The sequence below is a fragment of the Helianthus annuus genome, chromosome 5 (assembly GCF_002127325.2).
Source record: "Helianthus annuus cultivar XRQ/B chromosome 5, HanXRQr2.0-SUNRISE, whole genome shotgun sequence".
Classification (NCBI taxonomy): domain Eukaryota; kingdom Viridiplantae; phylum Streptophyta; class Magnoliopsida; order Asterales; family Asteraceae; genus Helianthus; species Helianthus annuus.
Window position 1 is genome coordinate 170,648,889 of NC_035437.2, and position 19,842 is coordinate 170,668,730.

A 19,842-nucleotide genomic window follows, 5' to 3' on the forward strand; every position below is an offset into this window, starting at 1 on the left:
GTCGAAACGTAGAATTGGAAACGTACATAAAACAATCAAAAAACAAAATATATTTGACCTGACTTGTTCCCCAAAAAAGTTTACATCGAAACGTATACCAACTCGAATTTATACCGACACATAAAGTTTAATATTCATAATACAACCCGCGGGCGATGCGTCGTGGGCACATTGCAAATAGATTAGTCCAAGCACTTTGTCATGCACAAACTATATGAAAGCGCATGTCTTGACGTATTCAGTTCAACTCAATGTATGGTTGAATCCAAACGTTTAGTTTTTTAAAAAAGAAATTTAGTGAACGAAAATAATTAAAGAAAGCAATAAGCTAAAAATGTATGGATATACGGTACAACGATAAAGTTGAAACATTATAAAATTTGGAGGTTAAACCTCAATGGTCTAACATTGAAATGTAATTGAAGTTTAACTTGGAAAGGAAATGGACTCAAAACACGATTTAACAAAACTAAAAGCAAAGGGCCAAAATGTATTTTACTCAAAGTATGGGTGAAAAATTGAACTTTAATTTGGAAATGAAAGAGACTCAAAATGCAATTTAACAAAACTAAAAGCAAGGGGACAGCCTTTCAAAAAAAAAAGCAAGGGGACAAAATGTATTTTACTCAAAGTATGGGTGAAAAGAGTAAATGTCGAAATGGACTCAAAACACAATTTAAAAAAAAAATAAATAAAAGCAAGGGGCTAAAATGTATTTTACTCAAAGTATTGTGTGAAAAAGGGTTATTGCGATTTGCGAATTATTTAACTTCTAATTGCACCGATTTGTGTAAGAAATATACTACTTTATATTGTTTTTATGTTTTTGTTTTGTAGGTATCAAGACGACACCTGGAAAACGACAAATTATTGAGCAAATGGGAACCTTGCAATTGGCTGGAATCAAAGAAGACAATTGCATGTGGGCTTGAATGTAGGCAAAGTCGGTGGAAACCCCATCGACTTTGTCCTTTAAGATTGTATATAATTTTGTTTTTATGGTATGGTATTGTTATGCGTGTAACTAATCGAATTCACCGAACATTACATAAATATGTTTATGTTTTTTAACGTATATTTGTTTAATTGTTTCAATGGTATGGACCAGAAAAGTGTAACATTTTCGCCTAGGGGTGGAAGTGAACCGGACCCGACGACGTTGGTCCTTAGTAGAAGAGATATAAGTGTAAATTCCCAAGCATGTGTGTTATGTGGTGTGGATTTTGAGCCTACTGATCACCTATTTACATCTTGCATGGTGTTGACCGTGGTTTGGCAATTCATCAGTTCTTGGTGTCGCATTCCTAAAATATATGCTTTTCTCGTTCAAAGATCTATTGGAGTTTCATAATTGCGTTGGGTCAGAGGATCAAGCGAAGGAGGTGGTGCACGGTAATTAATGTATGTTGATGTATTTGGAAAACTGAGAACGAGGTTTTCTCCAAAATGTTTTAATTCCCCATGTCCAGATTTAAGTACTGTCAAAACATGCCCATTTTATTACAAACATGTTGCACAATGACCATGTTTTAATTTATTAATAAAACATCTCAGATCGAGCCTAAGCAACTGAACCTTCCAAAGAGACCAAGATTCACTACAATACACCACACCAAAGATTCTACAGTACTGCTATGCATTCAATCTCGATCTTTGCATCCAACGGCAATGCTGCAACCTGGTACGTTGAACGAGCAGGTGCTGGTGCAGGGAAATCTGAAAAAAAAAAAAAAAAAAAAAAAAAAAAAAAAAAAAAACCCACCATTTTCTTTAGATCAAGAACAAAGAATCTTCAATAATTAGAAATTAAAATGTACTAAAAAGTAAAAACTCACATTTAGCATAAATCTCATTAACCTTCTTAAAGTCCTTCAAATCAGCCAACCTGGAAACCAAAGAGATCATAAAAATCCATGTTCATTTTTCTAAGAGTAAATTACGATTTTGGCCCCTGTGGTTATATCACTTTTACCCTTTTAGCCCAAAAAAGATTTTTTTTAACATCTGAGCCCCCAACGTCTTTTTTTCTAACCCTTTTGGCCCGTAACATCTTTTTTTCTAACCCTTTTAGCCCCTAACATTTAATGGATGGGGTTAGTGTTAGGGGCCAAAAGTGTTAGAAAAAAAGACGTTGGGAGCTCAGATGTTAAAAAGAATTAAAAAATTCTTTTTTTTGGGCTAAAAGGGTAAAAGTGATATAACCACAGGGGCAAAAATCGTAATTTACTCTTTTTCTAAATAGAATATGATGATGATGGCATATTACATGATGGTGGTTTTAACCACTGAGGAATAACTAGCACCACTTGCTTTCAATATCTCTCCCATATTCTTAAGAACCTGAAAATGCAAACCAAGTTACAATAAGAGAATAAATAGCAGAGTTTTAAATGTGTTTGGGTTGAAATAGTTCATTTAGCACGGTTCAAAACAGTCCGGTCATGTTGGGTTAACTCGCACACAGTTTTTGTGCATTTTTATCAACTTTCTTATGTATGACTAATATGTTACAATATACAGTATTATTACAATGATAATGTAATTTTTCGGATATTAAAGATTTTAAAGGTTGTATACTTGAATAGTTGAATGCATTAAAAAAAACTTTGACCGATTTCAAACCCGTCTGGTCCATTTGACCCGTTCCTCTTTTAGCTAATCTTATTTGACCTAGAGTAAAATGTCATTTTCGTCCCTGAGGTTTGGTCAGTTTTGCGACTTGCGTCCAAAGGTTTGTTTTCGCATCCAGATCCAAAAGATTTGAAATCTTGCCATTTTCATTCGGCTCGTTAACTCCATCTATTTTTCTCCGTTAAGACAGGGGTATTACCGTCTTTTTTGCTAACTTAAAGGGCAATTTGGTCTTTGTCACTTTATGGACAACCATTTAGCATAAGGTACAAGTATCCACTTGAAGGCCAATTCGGTCTTTTTTTACTTTATGTACGAAAATACCCCTGACATAACAGAAAAAATGGATGGCGTTAACGAGCCGGATGAAAATGGCAAGATTTCAAACCTTTTGGATCCAGATGCGGAAAAACAAACCTTTGGACGAAAGGCGCAAAACTGGCCAAACCTCAGGGACGAAAATGACGTTTTACTCTTTGACCTATTTGAGATAATCACACAACCCAAATTGACCCATTCCTAAGTTAATGGGTCAAAAATAGCCACTTATAATAGATATATAATAGTGATGAGTTCAGAATGAGGTTGGTTAAATTTGATATAAATTACCTGCTCTGTTTGTTCCTCCACGCTGTCTGAAACAAACTTTCCGGTCTGCAAAAGTATCAAATCACCGATTAATCATACAGTGAACTAAATGTTCAAAGAGAAGGCAAATGATTGATTATAAATACATCCATTGATCATATGGAAAAATGTAACTGACCTCTGGAATAAGACCAAGAACACCAGATAGATATACGGTATTGCCGGTCTTTATGGCTTGGGAATAGGGACCCAAAGCAGCTGGAGCCTTATCTGTTTTAACAGCCTCCTTTAAACCTTCATCCAATATAAAGAAGCTTATTATTCTGATTACTTGAAATAATGTTTTTAGATGCAAACAACATTATACATGTTTTGTGAATTGTACACATTTGTCTATATTGTTCAAAAAGTTTAGTTCCGGAAACCAAACCCTGAACCGGACAACACACACAAGAGATTTTTCCCACACTGTGAGGTTCACTCTTGCCGATTCAAACCCGAGTTCCTGCATATTTTCCAAACCACAAGTGCCGGGAGCAACTTGACTACACGCTCGTTGGCCACATTTGCCTACAATAAGTACAAGGTACTTATTTTCCACAATAGCTATATTTAAAACCTTTAATCAATAACACCTATCTTTTCACCTAACTACTATCACATGAGAGCTAAGGGCCTAAGGCTATGCGGTATGGTAGAGGCCCATCTTTGGAGGATGACTCGCCACGTAAGCGCCACGTAGATCGGGTGTGAGGATGGGGCAAAGAGGATGGAGGTAAGGAAATGGGGGATGGGCCTAAAATATATATGTATATGTTGTATGTATATGTGTGTGAGAGAGGGGAGGCCCGTCGAATTCGTCACACCCCCGACGATCTCGACGAAGGAGGCACGGCGACAAAGTGGGGGAAATGGAGAGGGGGCACGGCGTCAGGGCGGGGCGGTCCCCATACCGTCCAGCCTAAAGGGTCACAAGTGCCTAATCACACCTATACTTAATATCACCTAAATGATTCTCTCTATTTCATTCTCTGAAACAAACCTACTGTCAGATACAAGCCTATAAAGGCAAAAATCTAAATAATATGAGAAAATAATTCTTAATCTTTCTTTTTGTTGTTTATAGGGTTACTGCCACTGATTTACACTACAACTTATAGATTACCACTAAAACAAGTCGGATTCCAGTAATTCAAAGACATATAATAAATTAAACAACAGTCAAACCTAGAGTGTGTTAAATCTGTATATGAAGTTATGAACAATTGAACACACAAAAGTAATTCTAACATTATTTAGCTCCACACCTCAATGTAAGCTATCTAATATCCCAATCAACTACATATTCCTCTAATAATGTTCAAATCAACCTCAAACTTAAAAACCTAACGTCGTAGTTCGCGTAAGAAACTATGAAAAATGTAACAACTTCTAAACCTAACACGACTTGAAATTATCTCAACACATTCAAAATCTAACAGAAACTGAACTTATTAATCAATCAGATAAGAAGAAATACTCACTAGCATCAGTAGAAACGGCGAAGCAGGCAAAGCGATTAGATCGGAGAGGATGATATGATACAGATGATCTCCCAAATGTATGGCTTGCAGCGATCGGAGCACGGTGGCGGAGTGCGGCGACGGTTGTCGCCGGAAGATTGGACGATATCGCTACGGCGGAAACGGAGAACGCCATTCTCTGAGTAATAATTAATAAGTCAGTATCGCCGCTCACTAGCTAACTCAGTCACTTATAAAAGCGAGAGGGATGTATTTATCTAGTTGGGCCGATGTGATTTTGGCCCAAAAGGGTAAAGGCAGTAATAATAGTTGTGTTTTAGAATTTTAGAGTTAAATCTCATTTTTAGTACTTGGTTTGGGCATTTTTTGAGTCTAGTTTTAAAAGTTTCATATTTGATTGTAGGTTTAAAAAGATTTCACCATTTGAAGTGAAGCCATTGATTGTAAAGGGTTGATCTATAATCACTAGAGCTATTGATTTAAAATTTAGATGGCTCAGATCTATTCTTATAGTTTTTAAACTTTTTAAACGTTTATACAGGACCTTAACTCCTTCACTTTAGATTTTAATCCTACTTCTAAATCTACCGTTTTATGTAATCACAAGAGCTTAATTGTAAAGGGTTGATCAATAATTACTAGAGCCATTGATTTAAAATTTAGATGGGTTAGATCTATTCTTATAGTTTTTACACCTTTTTCGCGATGGGCGGCCCCCCCTACTCGGAAAACGCTCTCAAAACTGCCAAGTAGCTCTGATACCAATTGTTGGAAATCAGCCCTTAATCGAAAACACAAACACCGGATGAACGAACTGGTTCAACTCTTTGTGTTATTTATCAATAAAAGCACACTAATTACAATGACCCTAACCCTTTATTTATACTAAAACTCATTCTAGGCCTAACCCAACTCAAAGTTAATTAAATAAAGTAACCAACTAGATAAACTTATCTAATAAAACCACTAATTTAATATACAAGACACAATAAATAACTAACCATAATTATCTATAACTCGTTTTGATATTTATCTTAATTCAAGATTAACGTCTTCATTGATCTTAACTCCATTTTAGATTTTAATCCTACTTCTAAATCTACCGTTTTATGTAATCACTAGAGGTTGATTGTAAAGTGTTGAGGTTAATTGTAGAGGGTTGATCTGTAATCATTAGAGCCATTGATATAAAATTTGGATGGGTCAAATATATTCTTATATTATTTACACTTTTTAACCATTTATACAGGATCTTAACTTCACTTTAGATTTCAATCCTATAATCGTATAGATGTTGAGGGAAAGACCTCATGGGTGACAATGTGCGAACACTTTTCCCCCACTTATTACGACTAGGCATTTTAAATCACCAAAGTAAGGTAGAGCTACTGTGGCCGTCATAACCGGTCCCACCGACCCGTCCCCGATTCAAACTGGGACCTACCAACAGTCTCCGGTAATGCTTTAGACCATTTGGTATGGGGGAGGATAGTCTCCAAAGGACTATCCTCCACATAAGCGCCACGTAGGCAAAGGAGAAGGACCTTCCCCTTGGAGACTATCCAAGGGTGTGGGGATGCTCCTCTTTCATATTTTTTATTATTATTATTTATTTGATTTAATTAATTAATGAAAACAAAGTAAATAAAAAATAAAAAAAGTTACATTTAAATAAAACCTAAAAAAAATAACCTAAAGTTACATTAAATAAAACCTAAAAAAAACCTAAAGTTACATTTAAATTAAAAAAAAAAACACATTTAAAAAAACCTAAAGTTATATTTAAATTAAAACTACACTCCCCCACTCCATTTTTTCCTAATTTTGTCCTTCATCATTTGTAAAATAGGACGGTCTTCCGGTGGATAGGAGCTAAGGTCGGTGGTCATTATTTTCCATTCCTCTAACTCCTGCGCTTCTTGTTGCTTTTTTAGCTTCTCCTCGGCTAGTTTTTTTTAATATTTACCTTCTCGGTTTGCCTGTCGTTAAAGATTTCCTTGAATGATTTTAACTCCGCCATAACACCTTCCAACCTCGAACCACCACCACTTCCTGATGCGGCTTGTTTCCTTTTTTCAGCCGCTATTTTTTTACTTTTGTCTCTTCCTGGGGGACGTTCTCCATCTTCAATCGGCTCCTCCTCATAGTCGGGCTCGTCGTTGATATTTATTTGGCAACGACCGGTTGATCCTCCAACGCTATAACTTCCTGACTCGGAAGTTTTAGACCGTTTCGCTGCTCGTTTCGCTTGTGCAACCTCATTTTGACATCCCTTCCATTTTGGGTGATCCTTTACAACTAGCCAAGCACGGACATGTGGGAAAGAAGCTTTGTTCTCATTTTCGTATAAACGCACCGCTTCATTGAAAACATTTTCGTGGTTCCACCCACTCGGTTTGTTGGCGCGCGTTGTGTTATAAAACCCACAAAAGCGGTTGATCAACGTATTCATCTTGCGCCACTTCGAGCTGATAGAATCAATGGTTCTGTACTCGCCTTGTTCCATAAGCCCGTGGAATGTATCAAGGGCTTCTTGCCAAAACGAATCGCTTAGTTGATTGTTACCTACAAGTTAGTAACAATAATAATAATATTTTGTAAGAAAAATATAGTGTACAAATAAATATTTAACAAACAACAATAAAAATATACATATAATATTTAATAATAACAATAAAAATATAATGTACAAATAATATTTAATAACAATAATAATATAAGAATAATAATATTTTACCGACTATAGGAGACGTTCCAGAGTTAATAAATGCTTTCGCCAACGCCTCTTCCTCAATTTTTGTCCATTGTTGCATTTGTTTGCCCGGTGCGTCTTCCTTTTTACCCTTTCCCTTTTTATTTTTCTTTTTTGAAGGTTCAGGTTGTGTTTCTGGCACAACCTCTATCTCATCATCTTGTTCCTCGATTTGTGTTTGAGGTGCTTGTGGCATGTTGGGTTGTTGCATTTGATATGGGTTGAACGACATGTTGGGTTGTTGCATTTGATATGGGTTGAACGACATGTTGGGTTGCATTTGCATTGGGTTGAACGGGTATTGGTTGAAAGCGTTTGACATTTGTTGGTAACCCGCAAAAGCGTTGTCCATTACGGGTGTGTAGCCGGATGACGAAAATGGGTGTGAACTTGAGTTGGGATTATTTGGGTTGTAGGGATCCATAATTTTTTAAAGGTTGAGAGAGGTTTTTTTTATAAAAATGAGAGAAAAGTGGGAGTAGTTTGGTAAAAAAAGTGGGGTGAAAAGGGGTTGAATTTATAGTGGTGGGGTAATTTTTTTTTTTTTTTTTAAAATGTTGCAAGTTACCGTTTGAAGGGCCCACCACATTCAAAATTGCCGGCCCGTCTCCAACGTCCAAATATGGACGGAAATGCCATGCCGGGCCCCAAGGGGGCAGTGTTTGACGGACCTAAAGGGGTGGGACGGCCCACTGCCGTTCCCCACACCCAATGGTCTTATGTTTTGTTGACTTTTACTTTTAGCCATTTGGTATTTGCTGATCTCAAGGAGACCAGAGCATCCATAGATAAGAGAAGATGGGAGAAGCATCATACAAATTGCACCTGTCTCAATTAAAAAGCAATTCCAGCTATGAACAAAAAGAAAACTCTCAAGTTTAAACAACTAATGAGCTATAACGAGGCCGCAGATCAAACCCTTAGTTCAGTGTCGGGTTTCATGAGTACTCTCGGTCAATCATTGATCATCAAACCCTTGGTTCAGTGCCCCGGGTTTTACAAGTACTGGTCAATCATATCATTCTCCAAATGAGATGGGGGTAGTACGTTTATTCGATGCCATCCGACCCATTTAAGATGATCGACCAACAGATGCATTCAAGCTTTTTAAGTTAATCGATTCAATGAAACAAAAAAAAAAGGTAGTTGCACGGTACCCCTGACCGCGGAACGGATCTCCCTTCCCAGTTCACCACCCTACCGCGGAACGGATCTCCCTTCCCAGTTCACCACCCGAAAAGGATCTCTGGCGGCAAATACCCATAACCATCAAAGAGGGGTAAGAAACATGTTTCGAACCCGAGACCTCGAGTGTCCTCGGTCCGGCTTTAAAGTGGGTGTCGGTGGCCACCAAAGTGGCACTAATGGGAATTGAACTTGGGTCTCCATTGAAGAACCCAAGTCACTCCACCACTAGGCCACTTGTGGTGGTTGATTCAATGAAACAAGGAATGAACAAGACATGAAAGACCAACCAATGGATGCAACATGATCAAAGAGCAAGAAGATATTGAAAACACTGAGAACTTTTATTTCATTATGACCAAACAAACTGATGAACATCATCCGGGTACTCATGATATCAATCACTTAAAAACAGCATAAAACAAGAACAGAATTCAAGAATTTATAGTAGGCATCAATAGTAAGTAAAACAACTAAACTTTCAATCAACAAACTTTGTCTTCAAAAACCATGAATTTTGATCTGATCTTTCTTCACAATACCTGCACGGCTCAAGAACGCAGAGACGTTCTTGCGTTGATCGCCTTGAAGCTGGATCACTTTACCAAGCTCTTTATCCTGCACAACAGTGCCATTACAGCAGAATTCTTTCTTGAGATCTTTGAGAATTTTCTCGTAACTGAGCTCCTTTTTCAGACCCTGAACTGTTGTCAAGCTTTTCCTACCATTTCTTTGTTGTATGCGGATATGAACATACTCTTTCACTCCAGCACCACCGCCCGAATCTTGTTCAACGTCAGCAAATGGATCGAAAGCAGATGGGATCTGAACTTCTATATCAACCATGAACTTCGTCTGAATTAAGATAATTTTACTGTTCACAATAATAAAATCAAAATTTAGCCTCTAAATAACAGATCTAGGGTTCTGTTCAAATAAAAAACAAGGATAACCGAACCAATTCGATATCAAAACAAACCAATTTATTGATTATAAAAACAAATTCAAAATTCAGCCCCAAAAATTTAGATAAATTCAAATCCTCTTCACTTTCAATCAACAGATCAAGGATTTTGTTCAGACACAATTGTAACATATAAATCATGAAAATAACGATAATCGAATCAAAGAATCTCCAATTCAATATTAAAACGAATCAATTTTAATATAACCTAATAATACAAATACTCAATAATCGATTGATTAAGAAAACAAAGGCGAATGAAACCCTAATTAAGATAATTTACTATTCACAATAACAAAATCAAAATTCAGATCATATTTCACTTTTAATTAGCAGATCTAGGATTTTATTCTTAAAATCATAACCTAAAGCAGATCAAATTAACGATAAAACAAGCTCGAATTCAATACAAAAACGGACCGTTTTAATTTAACCTAAAAAACATATGCGAATGAAACCCTAACTAACAAATCATCATCGCGCAATCAAAAACATTCATCACGATCCAATCGAACAATCAAATCAACAGCGGTTAATCAAATCGAATAAATGAATAGATCTTTATTATGTTGATCGAAAACAAATTAAAATTAAAAAAGAAGATGAGAACTTACCGAAAATCTCTGTCTCCTCTCAACGGCAAGATTGAAGATTGACCGAAGAATATTAGTATGAGAAATTAAGAAGATGGTTGGGGGATTATATAGAAAAGGAAGCGGGTGATTTCTATGGCGGTGGGTTGCGGATTACCGGGTCGGGTTATTCGCGTGACGACAGCTCATGGTATTTTCTGGAGTTTACCGGTTATTAGATAAAACACGTGTAACTAAAGTCTAAAGTTGAATATTTTTTGAATTATCTCATGCAAATTTTTTTTTTCTTTATATTGAAACTGCAAGGATAGTTTTTTTTAGGGTAAATGCCATTTTATGTCCGTGATTTGAGTTATTTTGTCAGTTTAGTCTAAAAGTTTTATTTTCCTCTTGTAGGTCCAAAAAGGTTTCACTATTGTCATTTTAGTTAAATAGATTAACTTCGTCTATTATTTCGGTTAACCAGAAGGGGCGATTCGGTCATTTTATATGTAATTCTGTTAACTAGAAAGACAATTCGGCCATATAAAATGACCGAATCGCCTTTCTCGTTAACAAAAATAATGGATGAAATTAACCTAGTGAACTAAAATGACAACAGTAAAACCTTTTTGGACCCACAGTCGAAAAATAAAATCTTTGAAATAAACTTATAGAATGTCCTAAACCACATAGACTAAAATGACATTTAACTCTAGTTTATTTATCAACCTTTCGTACCAAACCTATAAATATACTACAGTAAACTATGTGGGTTATTTTTTTTCTTGATATTCAAAGATTTAAAACTGAAATGTCAACTACTTTTTACTACTTTTTATTAAGGCTTCATAGTATCTTATTTAAGCCTGTCATTTAGCATATAGGAGGGTATTTTTTATAATATTTAAATCAGTCTCGAATAAAGTATTGTTTATTTTTAATTTTAATATTTTTCGTTATATTTTTATACATTGAATTTGTTCAACACCGTCCAAAGTTTCTTTTCCAAAAGTTGCCCAACAAGTAATCAACACCCACCAGTCTCTCAGTCCACCATCAAATTGGCATCTATAACCTGACCATAGTTGCTTTCAAAATTCAAATTCCATTATTCCTTATCCGTTCACCAAAACAAACTTATTTTAATATTTTCCATTACTTTTAATACATATTTTAATAAATTATATATTCACGATTAATCTGAATGATAAAAGTTGTTTGTTTGTAAAATACAATAAGATAAGTAGGTGTAGTGATAATTATCAAGTTAGTTTGTAATATTCTGCTCATAGTAACTAATTTAAAACTACCTATACCTTGTAAACTAAAGATATGTTTGAGGTATGAATAGGTTTTGTGTTCAAAATTTGGTTTCTTTTATTATAGTAGATAGATGATCGTAAACACAATAACATGTGTGTTAAATGCTCTAATACAAATACTCATACAAATCTTTCATGCATTCGAGTCAACCAAGCTCAAAAGAACAAAAGCCACAAAACAGATAGAAACTTGTTTTTCATGACAAAAAAAAAAAAAGAAATGAATCAATCGTAGAGTTACTTCCTTAAAACTTGTAGTTCGTTGAAAACGAGACATGCACACCTTAACACAATAGTTATGTCGTGAATGAATCAACCGTACAAAGCGTTTTAACCAAGGTCAAGAACAAACAACACAAATCGCGGTTGGTGACACAAACTAGTCATGCGTCGACCATCCGAGACTAGATCAATTTACATACCAAGTCAAAATTTAAGATTTCAACTTAACATCCAACAATATTAATGGCAACAATGATACATACAAACTAAGGGGTTGTTTGTTTATATCTTAATAAGACTCTTAATGGTTCAGACCTCTTACCGGTTCAGCACTTAATGGTTCAGACTGTTTGTTTCACGAGCAGATGTCTGAATGGTTTAGACATTTGCTTCTGAATGGTTAAGATATATATAGAGTCTGAATGGTTAAGACCTCTAATCTGAATTGGTCAGACATTTGCCTCTGAATGGTTAAGCATTATACAGACTCTTAATGGTTCAGACCTCTTATTGATTCAGCACTTAATGGTTCAGATCTCTTACTGGTTCAGCACTTAACCATTCAGATATTGCCAAACAGCCCCTAAGGCGACATTATTGGGTACCATATGAGATATTAAGCAATTGTGGCTTAGTATATACCAGAGAGGTGTCCGCACGATGTGCCCATAAACACAGACACCGGTAATCATGTAACATGTTAGTTTTTTTTTAAATTAAAAAAATGTAGTAATACCATATTCAAATTGAGAAGAACAAAATGCTTGTTTTTACGGTGTTTTTTTTTTTTTTTTTAATATTAACATATAAAAATATTATAGCGATTTAAAATTCACGGGGGGAAGTTGACTTAAATAAGAGGCAAAAGCATAGTTGAGGAATGCATGGGCAAGATAGAGACAAAAGCATAATTGTTGTTTAAACAACCAAAAAGCTGAGTAAAGTTAAGGGATCATAGGTTACGTATTTAACACTATAAATAAGCAACATAACTATGCATATATGTATTGTAATATTAGCTTTGGGAGTCTTTCAAAAAAAATTTAAAATTTTCATTTTTAACCCTAAAGTTTTAATATTTGACAATTTAAGTATAAACTTCTAATTTTTGTTTCCTTTTTAACCCTAAAGTTTAAATCTTTGACAATTTAAGTTTAAAGTTTTAATATTTGGTAATTTAACCCGTTTGATTAATTTGATTTTTTACTAATTCAAAAGTTTTCATCTTTTGCGATTTAACCACTTTGATTTTTTTTACTTATGTGTTGTAATCTTGGCTTTGGGGGGTTTTTAAAAAAAATTGATTATGCATATAGTTATTGTAACCTTGGCTTTAAGGGTTTTTCAAAAAAATTTTTTTTTGATTTTTTTACTTTTCACCCAAAAGTGTTTCATAAATTACTTTTAATCCAAAACTATTTGTTTTTTTTACTTTTAACACAAAACTTTCTATCTTTTGCAATCTATCTTCACAACTTTTTTTACTTTCAACTTTGGTCTTTTATAGTTTTCATTTTCCGCAAATTTTTCGCTTTATGCTTCGTTCAAAATTTTGTGACTTAACACATCGCAACGTGCGTCTTTGGTTTAGCGTTTTTACGTTTCATTCTAAATTTTGCGAGTTAACACGACGCAACGTGCGTGTGTGGGTGAACGTTTTTACATCGTCTATTTTTTTCCCGTTTGACAGCTTCAACATAACGTGCGCGTCCTAAATCAATTTAGTTATAACTAAAGAATCCCCGCCGCAATGCGGCGGGTCGTATTTCTAGTTGTTTAAAAAAAATTACCAGGTTGGATAATGGCTAAAAGACAGATTTGGCCCCATAAAGTCTTTAACACATGCATTAAGTGTTACCTTGAGGAATCATACTTGTTTTAATTAAAAATTTAAGATGTCTTTTGGTGCTCCATACTAGGGCTGTTCAAATCGCTCGTCGCTCGTCGCTCGCTCGACGCTCGTTTGGAAATTGCTCGGAAAATGCTCGTTCGATTTGACGCTCGGTTGTAAACGAGCCGCTCTGCTCGGTTCGGTTTGTAAACGAGCCAAGCATGAGCAAAGGTCCGTTCGGCTCAGTTCGGCTCGAATTATTATTTTAATTAGTATATATATACATATACATATACACATACATCTATAAACATGTATATACACGAATATAAATTATACATATATTTACACACATACACCTATATATACACACACTTATACATACATATATACTTAAGTATAAATTAAATTTATAGTTTTATATGTACCAATCTATTAGATTATGGTCAACTATATACAAATTTACAACTATATCTATACGTACTAGCCCAACCACGCCAATAAAAAATTAAAATCAAAACTAAAAGTTAAGCTCAAACCAATAAACAACAGTTTGTTCATCGCCTCTATGTTTCATGTCGTTACCCTAAGTCGATCGTCTCCTGCTCTCAACGTAATTGTTCGTGCAATATGATAATCGCCTCGTCAGCCACAACATTGTTATTATAAGAAAAATATTATGCCATGAAATGTGCATGTTTTTAAAGACATAAAAGCTTGAGATCCAACATTGTCACTACCTCTCTCAGCAAATTTAAATTGGGTGACACGGTTGTCCAAATCGCTCGAACTTCTCTCGACGCTCGCTCGGAATTTTTACTGCTCGAAAAATGTTCGCTTGATTTGATGCTCTATTTTAAATGAGCCGCTCCGCTCGGTTCGGTTTATAAACGAGCCAAGCACGAGCAAATGTGCGCTCGGTTCGGCTCGGCTCGGCTCGGCTCGTGAACAGCCCTACTCCATACACTACTAGAAAACTGCTACTATTCCCACGTCAATTTCCATGGGAAATCCGTGGGTAACAGTGTTTACCCACGGATTTCCCACGAAAATGGGCTGTGGAAATTATGCTCGTGGGTAATTTTTTCTGACGCATTTCCTACAAATTCTCCTACTCGATCATTTCCCACACAAATGTTTCGTTAGAATTCTCCTACACATTTCTCACGGAATTAATTTTCTTAATTTTCCAACGCATTTCCCACGAAACATTACTTTTTTAAAATTTTGTGTTTAAATAGATAGATAACGAATAATTCATGAGATTGTTGTGATGTGGATTTACCAAAAGACGTAACTAGAGTGATTGGAACAAACTTAACCAATGAATTACGAATTGTATTTTAGAAACATAGTAATGTTTGTATCTAAATTCTTAGTAAATATTTCCTTGCAAGCGTAGATAACTCTAGCAACACTATCACTAGCTTATTGGCAGTTGACATTTTGGTTGTAGGTACGGGTTGGATATCGAAGACACAGATCATATTTTCATCAAGTGCTTGGCTGCTAGATGTGTGTCAGTGTGTGGTGGCAAGTTTTTGTTTGGTTTAAGGTGGGTATGTCTCCGGATTCCCACTCGGTAGCTAATAGGTTGAAATTTTTCGATGAGCAACCGGCAGAGACGTCTCTGAAAATTCATGTACCCTATAACCTAGTTGAGATTGAAAAAATGTGTCATTCCGTAATGTTTATTATTGTTATTTTTTAAATCAAATGGGTATTGGGCTCACTAAAGCTCGGCTCTTTTACAACCCAAGACAAAAACGATCGCACTATTTTAGAGCGAATTCTAAATGAGCCTCTAGCCACGAGCCATTTGAATAACCCTAAATGTAGCGTAAGTGGTGATACCATTTGAATAGCCTCGGATGGGTGTATTTTCGCCAAGTCCGAGACTAAGTCTAAGGGGGCGTTTGGTTCGCGGAATGTTTTGGAATTGGAATTTGTATAGGAATTAGAATTTGAAGGAATTGGATTTGGAATTTAAACATTCCAATTGGAATTGGAAATTGTTGAAATTGTAATCTCAATTCCATTTTTGTTGTGTTTGGTTGTCAAATAAATTGGAATCCATCACCCCGGCACCCACAACCACCAGTTCGGGTCGAAATGTTACGGGTCGAAACGGTTCGCGTCAAAACGGTTCGATTCGAAACAGTGCTAGTCGAAACGGTTCGCGTCGAAATGGTTCGGGTCGAAGCGGTTCGATTCGAACCGGTACGGGTCGAAACGGTACGATTCGAAACGGCTTGGGTCGAAACGGTACTGGTCGAAACGGTACGGGTCGAAACAGTTTGCGTCGGAACGATTCGGGTCGAAACGATACGGGTCGAAACGGTTTGATTCGAAACGATACGATTCGGATCGAAACGATTCGGTTCGAAATGGTTCGGTTCGAAACGGTACGGGTCGAAACAGTTTGGTTCAAAACGGTACTGGTCGAAACGGTTCGCGTCGAAACAGTTCCGTCGAAATGGTTCGCGTCGAAACGGTACTTGTCAAGGCGGTTTGCGTCGAAACGGTTCGCGTCGTAACGGTTCAATTCGAAACGGTACGGGTCGAAACCGTTCGCGTCGAAACATTACGGGTCGAAACCGTTCGCGTCGAAACCATTCGCGTCGAAACGGTACGAGTCGAAACTGTTCGCGTTGAAACGGTACGGGTCAAAACGGTTCAGATCGAAACCAGTATGGGTCGAAATGGTTCAGATCGAAACGGTACGGGTTGAAATGGTGTAACACCCCAAAAATGGGTTTGATAATTTAAACTCGGTTAATATAAAGGAAACGGGTAAAATACCATTTGGGGTAAAAGCGAAACCGTAAATAAAAGTTGACTAGGAATAATTAACCGAGTGGTGACATGTATATAAGTAACAAGATAATGAGTGTAAGTCTCATTATTAATTGAAACGAAGTTTGAGGGACCAAAACCGTTAAAAAGGGAAACATGATTTATTAAATAAAGGAAAACACACATACACACACACTTGGTGTGTGCATGAGACGATCAGGAAGAAGAAGAACAAGGGTTCAAACCCTTGTTCTTGATAAATCTTCAAATTGAAGGGTGGAATGAAGTCCAAATTCACAACCGAACATGAATTAACGATCACCTTCACAAGGGGATCATAAGGTATGTCTTAAAACTTAGATTTGATGATCTTGTTTGAAGTGGGTTGTGATCAATCCATGAATTTGTATGAAATTAAGCATGTAGAGGTGTTAGAAACACCAAATAGAACTTGTGTTATGAATAATTTCAAGTAATTGGGTGATTTAGAATAAAACCCATTGCATGAGTGTGAAGATGATGATCATGATGAACTTGAAGATGTTATAGTGTGATCTTGAGATGTATAGGGTGTTGTATGATAGGCTAAGATAGATAAACTTGACGTGAAATTTATGATTATGAGATTTTGCTTGAATGTAATGGTTCATAAGATGAAATAAGAAAGAACATGCTTAAAGCACTTGTACATTATGCTTAGAAAGTGATACGCGCATCAGGTGTTTGATGAAATGCTTAGGAGAAAATGATAAGTGAGATTGTATGCTAATAATGAATAAATGTATGTAGAATGTGATGATGATGTATTAGATAATAGATTTGTATAAGGAATGTGTTTTGAATGAATTACAAGTGGGAAATTAGTTTGATAAGATGATATGGCTAGAAACCTTCATTAAAAGATATGTATGATCATGTATGCTAATCATGTTATGATGAATGTGATAGCATGTACGGATAGTGTAACACCTCGAATTTTTGCGTCCAATAATGTGTTAACACGTGTCATTTGTTTACACGTAGCATTAATACTGAATAAAGGATTAATTTTGACAAACCTTGAAAGTATATAAATTCGAGGGTTATAAATGTCAACAAGGGTAAATATACTGAATAGTAACCCTAAATAAATGCTTGAACCTTCAAACGAATGTATCATAGATCGTACGAAAGTGAAACACGAAAGAAAGTGAGAGATTACAAGCTACAGGGATTAACTGTGTCAACATGTTTAATTATACCTCTGAGTGACCCTTTAACGTTCCCAAGGCTTTGTAACGGTATTATACACTCACCAAAATATAATATATAAATTTCGCGAAGTTTCGTTATGAAACGAGAAAGTTACGATCGAATTCGTAGGAGAAGGGTTAAAAGCGTCAATAATGAAAGTTAAGGCTTTCTGAATAATTAATAAACTAATCGGGGACTTAATAATGCGGGTAAATAACACGAGGCCCCTATCGGTAAATAACCGAGGGCCAAACCGCAAAGTTACCCCTTCAAACCCGAAAGGTCAGGTAAATCATTACGAAAGATTTCGTTATTAATTACCAGATTCTGATAATCATGACAAAAGATTTAAAATTTCTGAATTTATAACCTCTCGCGACCCGCGTGAAGGTTAGGGATAAGTTGAGGCGGGCCGCGAGCCTCCTAATATACGCGTCTGATAATTGGATCTCAGGCGACCCGCATTATAAACGCATGGAACTCCCATGCGGGCCGCATTAGACGCCCAGATGCAGAAAGTTGTAACATCTTGCCTTTTGGAGCCTTTGAACGACCAAACAACCAATTAATGGAGCATGGGTGCCCCCTACTCGACCCATATCACTTAGGGACACCTGCCCATGATCCATGATCAAAGGTAGACTGAGTTGTGATGATCTTGAGGTCTTGTGAACACTATAAATAAGCACATTTGGTTCATAACATTCACCACAACACAAACACTTCTATCTGATCATTCTAAGAGCTCTCTAGCATTCCCTTCTGCTCTCTAAGCAAGATACCACTTCTGTAAGTCGTTCATAACCATTTTGGTCTTACATTTTCATAGTTATAGCTTATAAACACAACCGTCGTAACTAACGGTTGTCATTACAATAACTTGCAAATGGTTCAGTCTTATGACGGATCAAAAGTAGTTATGAGCTGGTATTTATGTGGGTAATAAACCCCTAAAAGGGTTCCCTCTGATCACCACTCTAACTATGTCAAATATCGAGTCAAACGCGCACTTAAAAAGTCAACAGAAAGCTATTTTAGCGATTTATGCATAATCTGTAATGTACATACTAAGAAACCTGTTTTGACACTCATAAAATATGATATTAAGTATATAAACTTGTTTGCGCTCGTTTGAATCGACCATTTGCTATATTGACCCGGTTCGGAGCCGAATGTCGCAAAAGTTTGACTTTTGCATTGACTTCAGTTCTGACCCGTTTTAGTGAGGTATAGATATACCTTAGGACTCTCTTAGGACCAGGTTACATGATGGTATAAACCTCTGTAATCGGTTCATGAGTTATCCGAGTCTTTTGCGCATTTCCGTTAATCGCCTAAAAGTTGACCGTAATGCCGTTTTGAAAATAAAACGAGTATTTCGGACACGTGAATGGACCATAACCTTGCTTATTAAATTATAAGCATGTCCTTAAAGTTTCACGTCAATCCGAGGTCTAGAATGAGAGTTATGCTAATTAGCGTAATTTAAATAAACTTTTGTAATAAACGGCGCAATTAGCATAACGCCCATCTAAACCAAGATTTCGTCACCAAAACTTTTACCCACTGTTATAAATTAATATTTTGGGAATTTTAAAGATTTTTAATAATTTTTACCTTGCTCATAACCTGCGGTTATGGCTACGGTTCGGTAAATACCGAATATGCCCTTTTCGGCCAAAACATGAGTTCTACAAGGTCTTTTGACCCGATTCCAGTTGCTACTGGTTCCAAATAATAAATAAAGTATTTTAAGCTTTATAAGCTGTACGGGAAACTCAGATTTCCTGTAGAACTCGAAAAGCTCTTTAAAAGTCTTTAAAATGACCGAAAAACCCCTACGGGGCGTAATATTAACTAAAACTCGTTACGGGCATCACGGAAGGTATCCTACTGATACCACAACCTCTTTAAGGCATATTGACTTAGGAAATAAGCGTACGACTCTCATGGTTGACCGTTTCGCCTATTGCGCGCACGGTTCGGCTTATGAAACTAGTTTTCATAAATTAGCCGATACGGGTCAAATTATATTATCTGGACCCCAAAATCCAGAGTGTGAACCATAAACCCATATAAAACAAGTCTCTGAACTTGTTGGGTCAGAATCGCACTCCATTCTCGGTTTTCGCCTTTTCGCGCAATTAAACCATATTCATATATCGGAACCAACCGGTCTAGGCTACGGCCATTATAACGACTCGTTAGGATTCTAAGAGG

General features: G+C 36.3%; 3 protein-coding genes across 3 annotated transcripts; all 3 read right to left on the reverse strand.

Annotated features, from left to right (window-relative positions):
- Positions 1-1,470: 1,470 nt before the first annotated feature.
- On the reverse strand, positions 1,471-4,967 carry LOC110942078 (reactive Intermediate Deaminase A, chloroplastic). Its single transcript, XM_022183780.2, has 6 exons — positions 4,743-4,967; positions 3,398-3,513; positions 3,241-3,285; positions 2,267-2,340; positions 1,836-1,885; positions 1,471-1,716 (listed from the first exon to the last, which is right to left on the reverse strand). Exons 1-6 carry the CDS (start codon positions 4,915-4,917, stop codon positions 1,622-1,624), a joined length of 555 nt encoding a protein of 184 aa, XP_022039472.1. The 5' UTR covers positions 4,918-4,967; the 3' UTR covers positions 1,471-1,621.
- Positions 4,968-6,440: 1,473 nt separating this feature from the next.
- Positions 6,441-7,918, reverse strand: LOC118479305. The gene is made up of 3 exons (XM_022183777.2): positions 7,480-7,918; positions 6,709-7,307; positions 6,441-6,467 (listed from the first exon to the last, which is right to left on the reverse strand). Exons 1-3 carry the CDS (start codon positions 7,916-7,918, stop codon positions 6,441-6,443), a joined length of 1,065 nt encoding a protein of 354 aa, XP_022039469.2.
- Positions 7,919-9,002: 1,084 nt separating this feature from the next.
- LOC110942077 (protein translation factor SUI1 homolog 2) lies at positions 9,003-10,409 on the reverse strand. The gene is made up of 2 exons (XM_022183779.2): positions 10,258-10,409; positions 9,003-9,553 (listed from the first exon to the last, which is right to left on the reverse strand). The coding sequence occupies exon 2, from the start codon at positions 9,523-9,525 to the stop codon at positions 9,181-9,183; it is 345 nt and encodes a 114-aa protein (XP_022039471.1). The 5' UTR covers positions 9,526-9,553; positions 10,258-10,409; the 3' UTR covers positions 9,003-9,180.
- Positions 10,410-19,842: the final 9,433 nt, after the last annotated feature.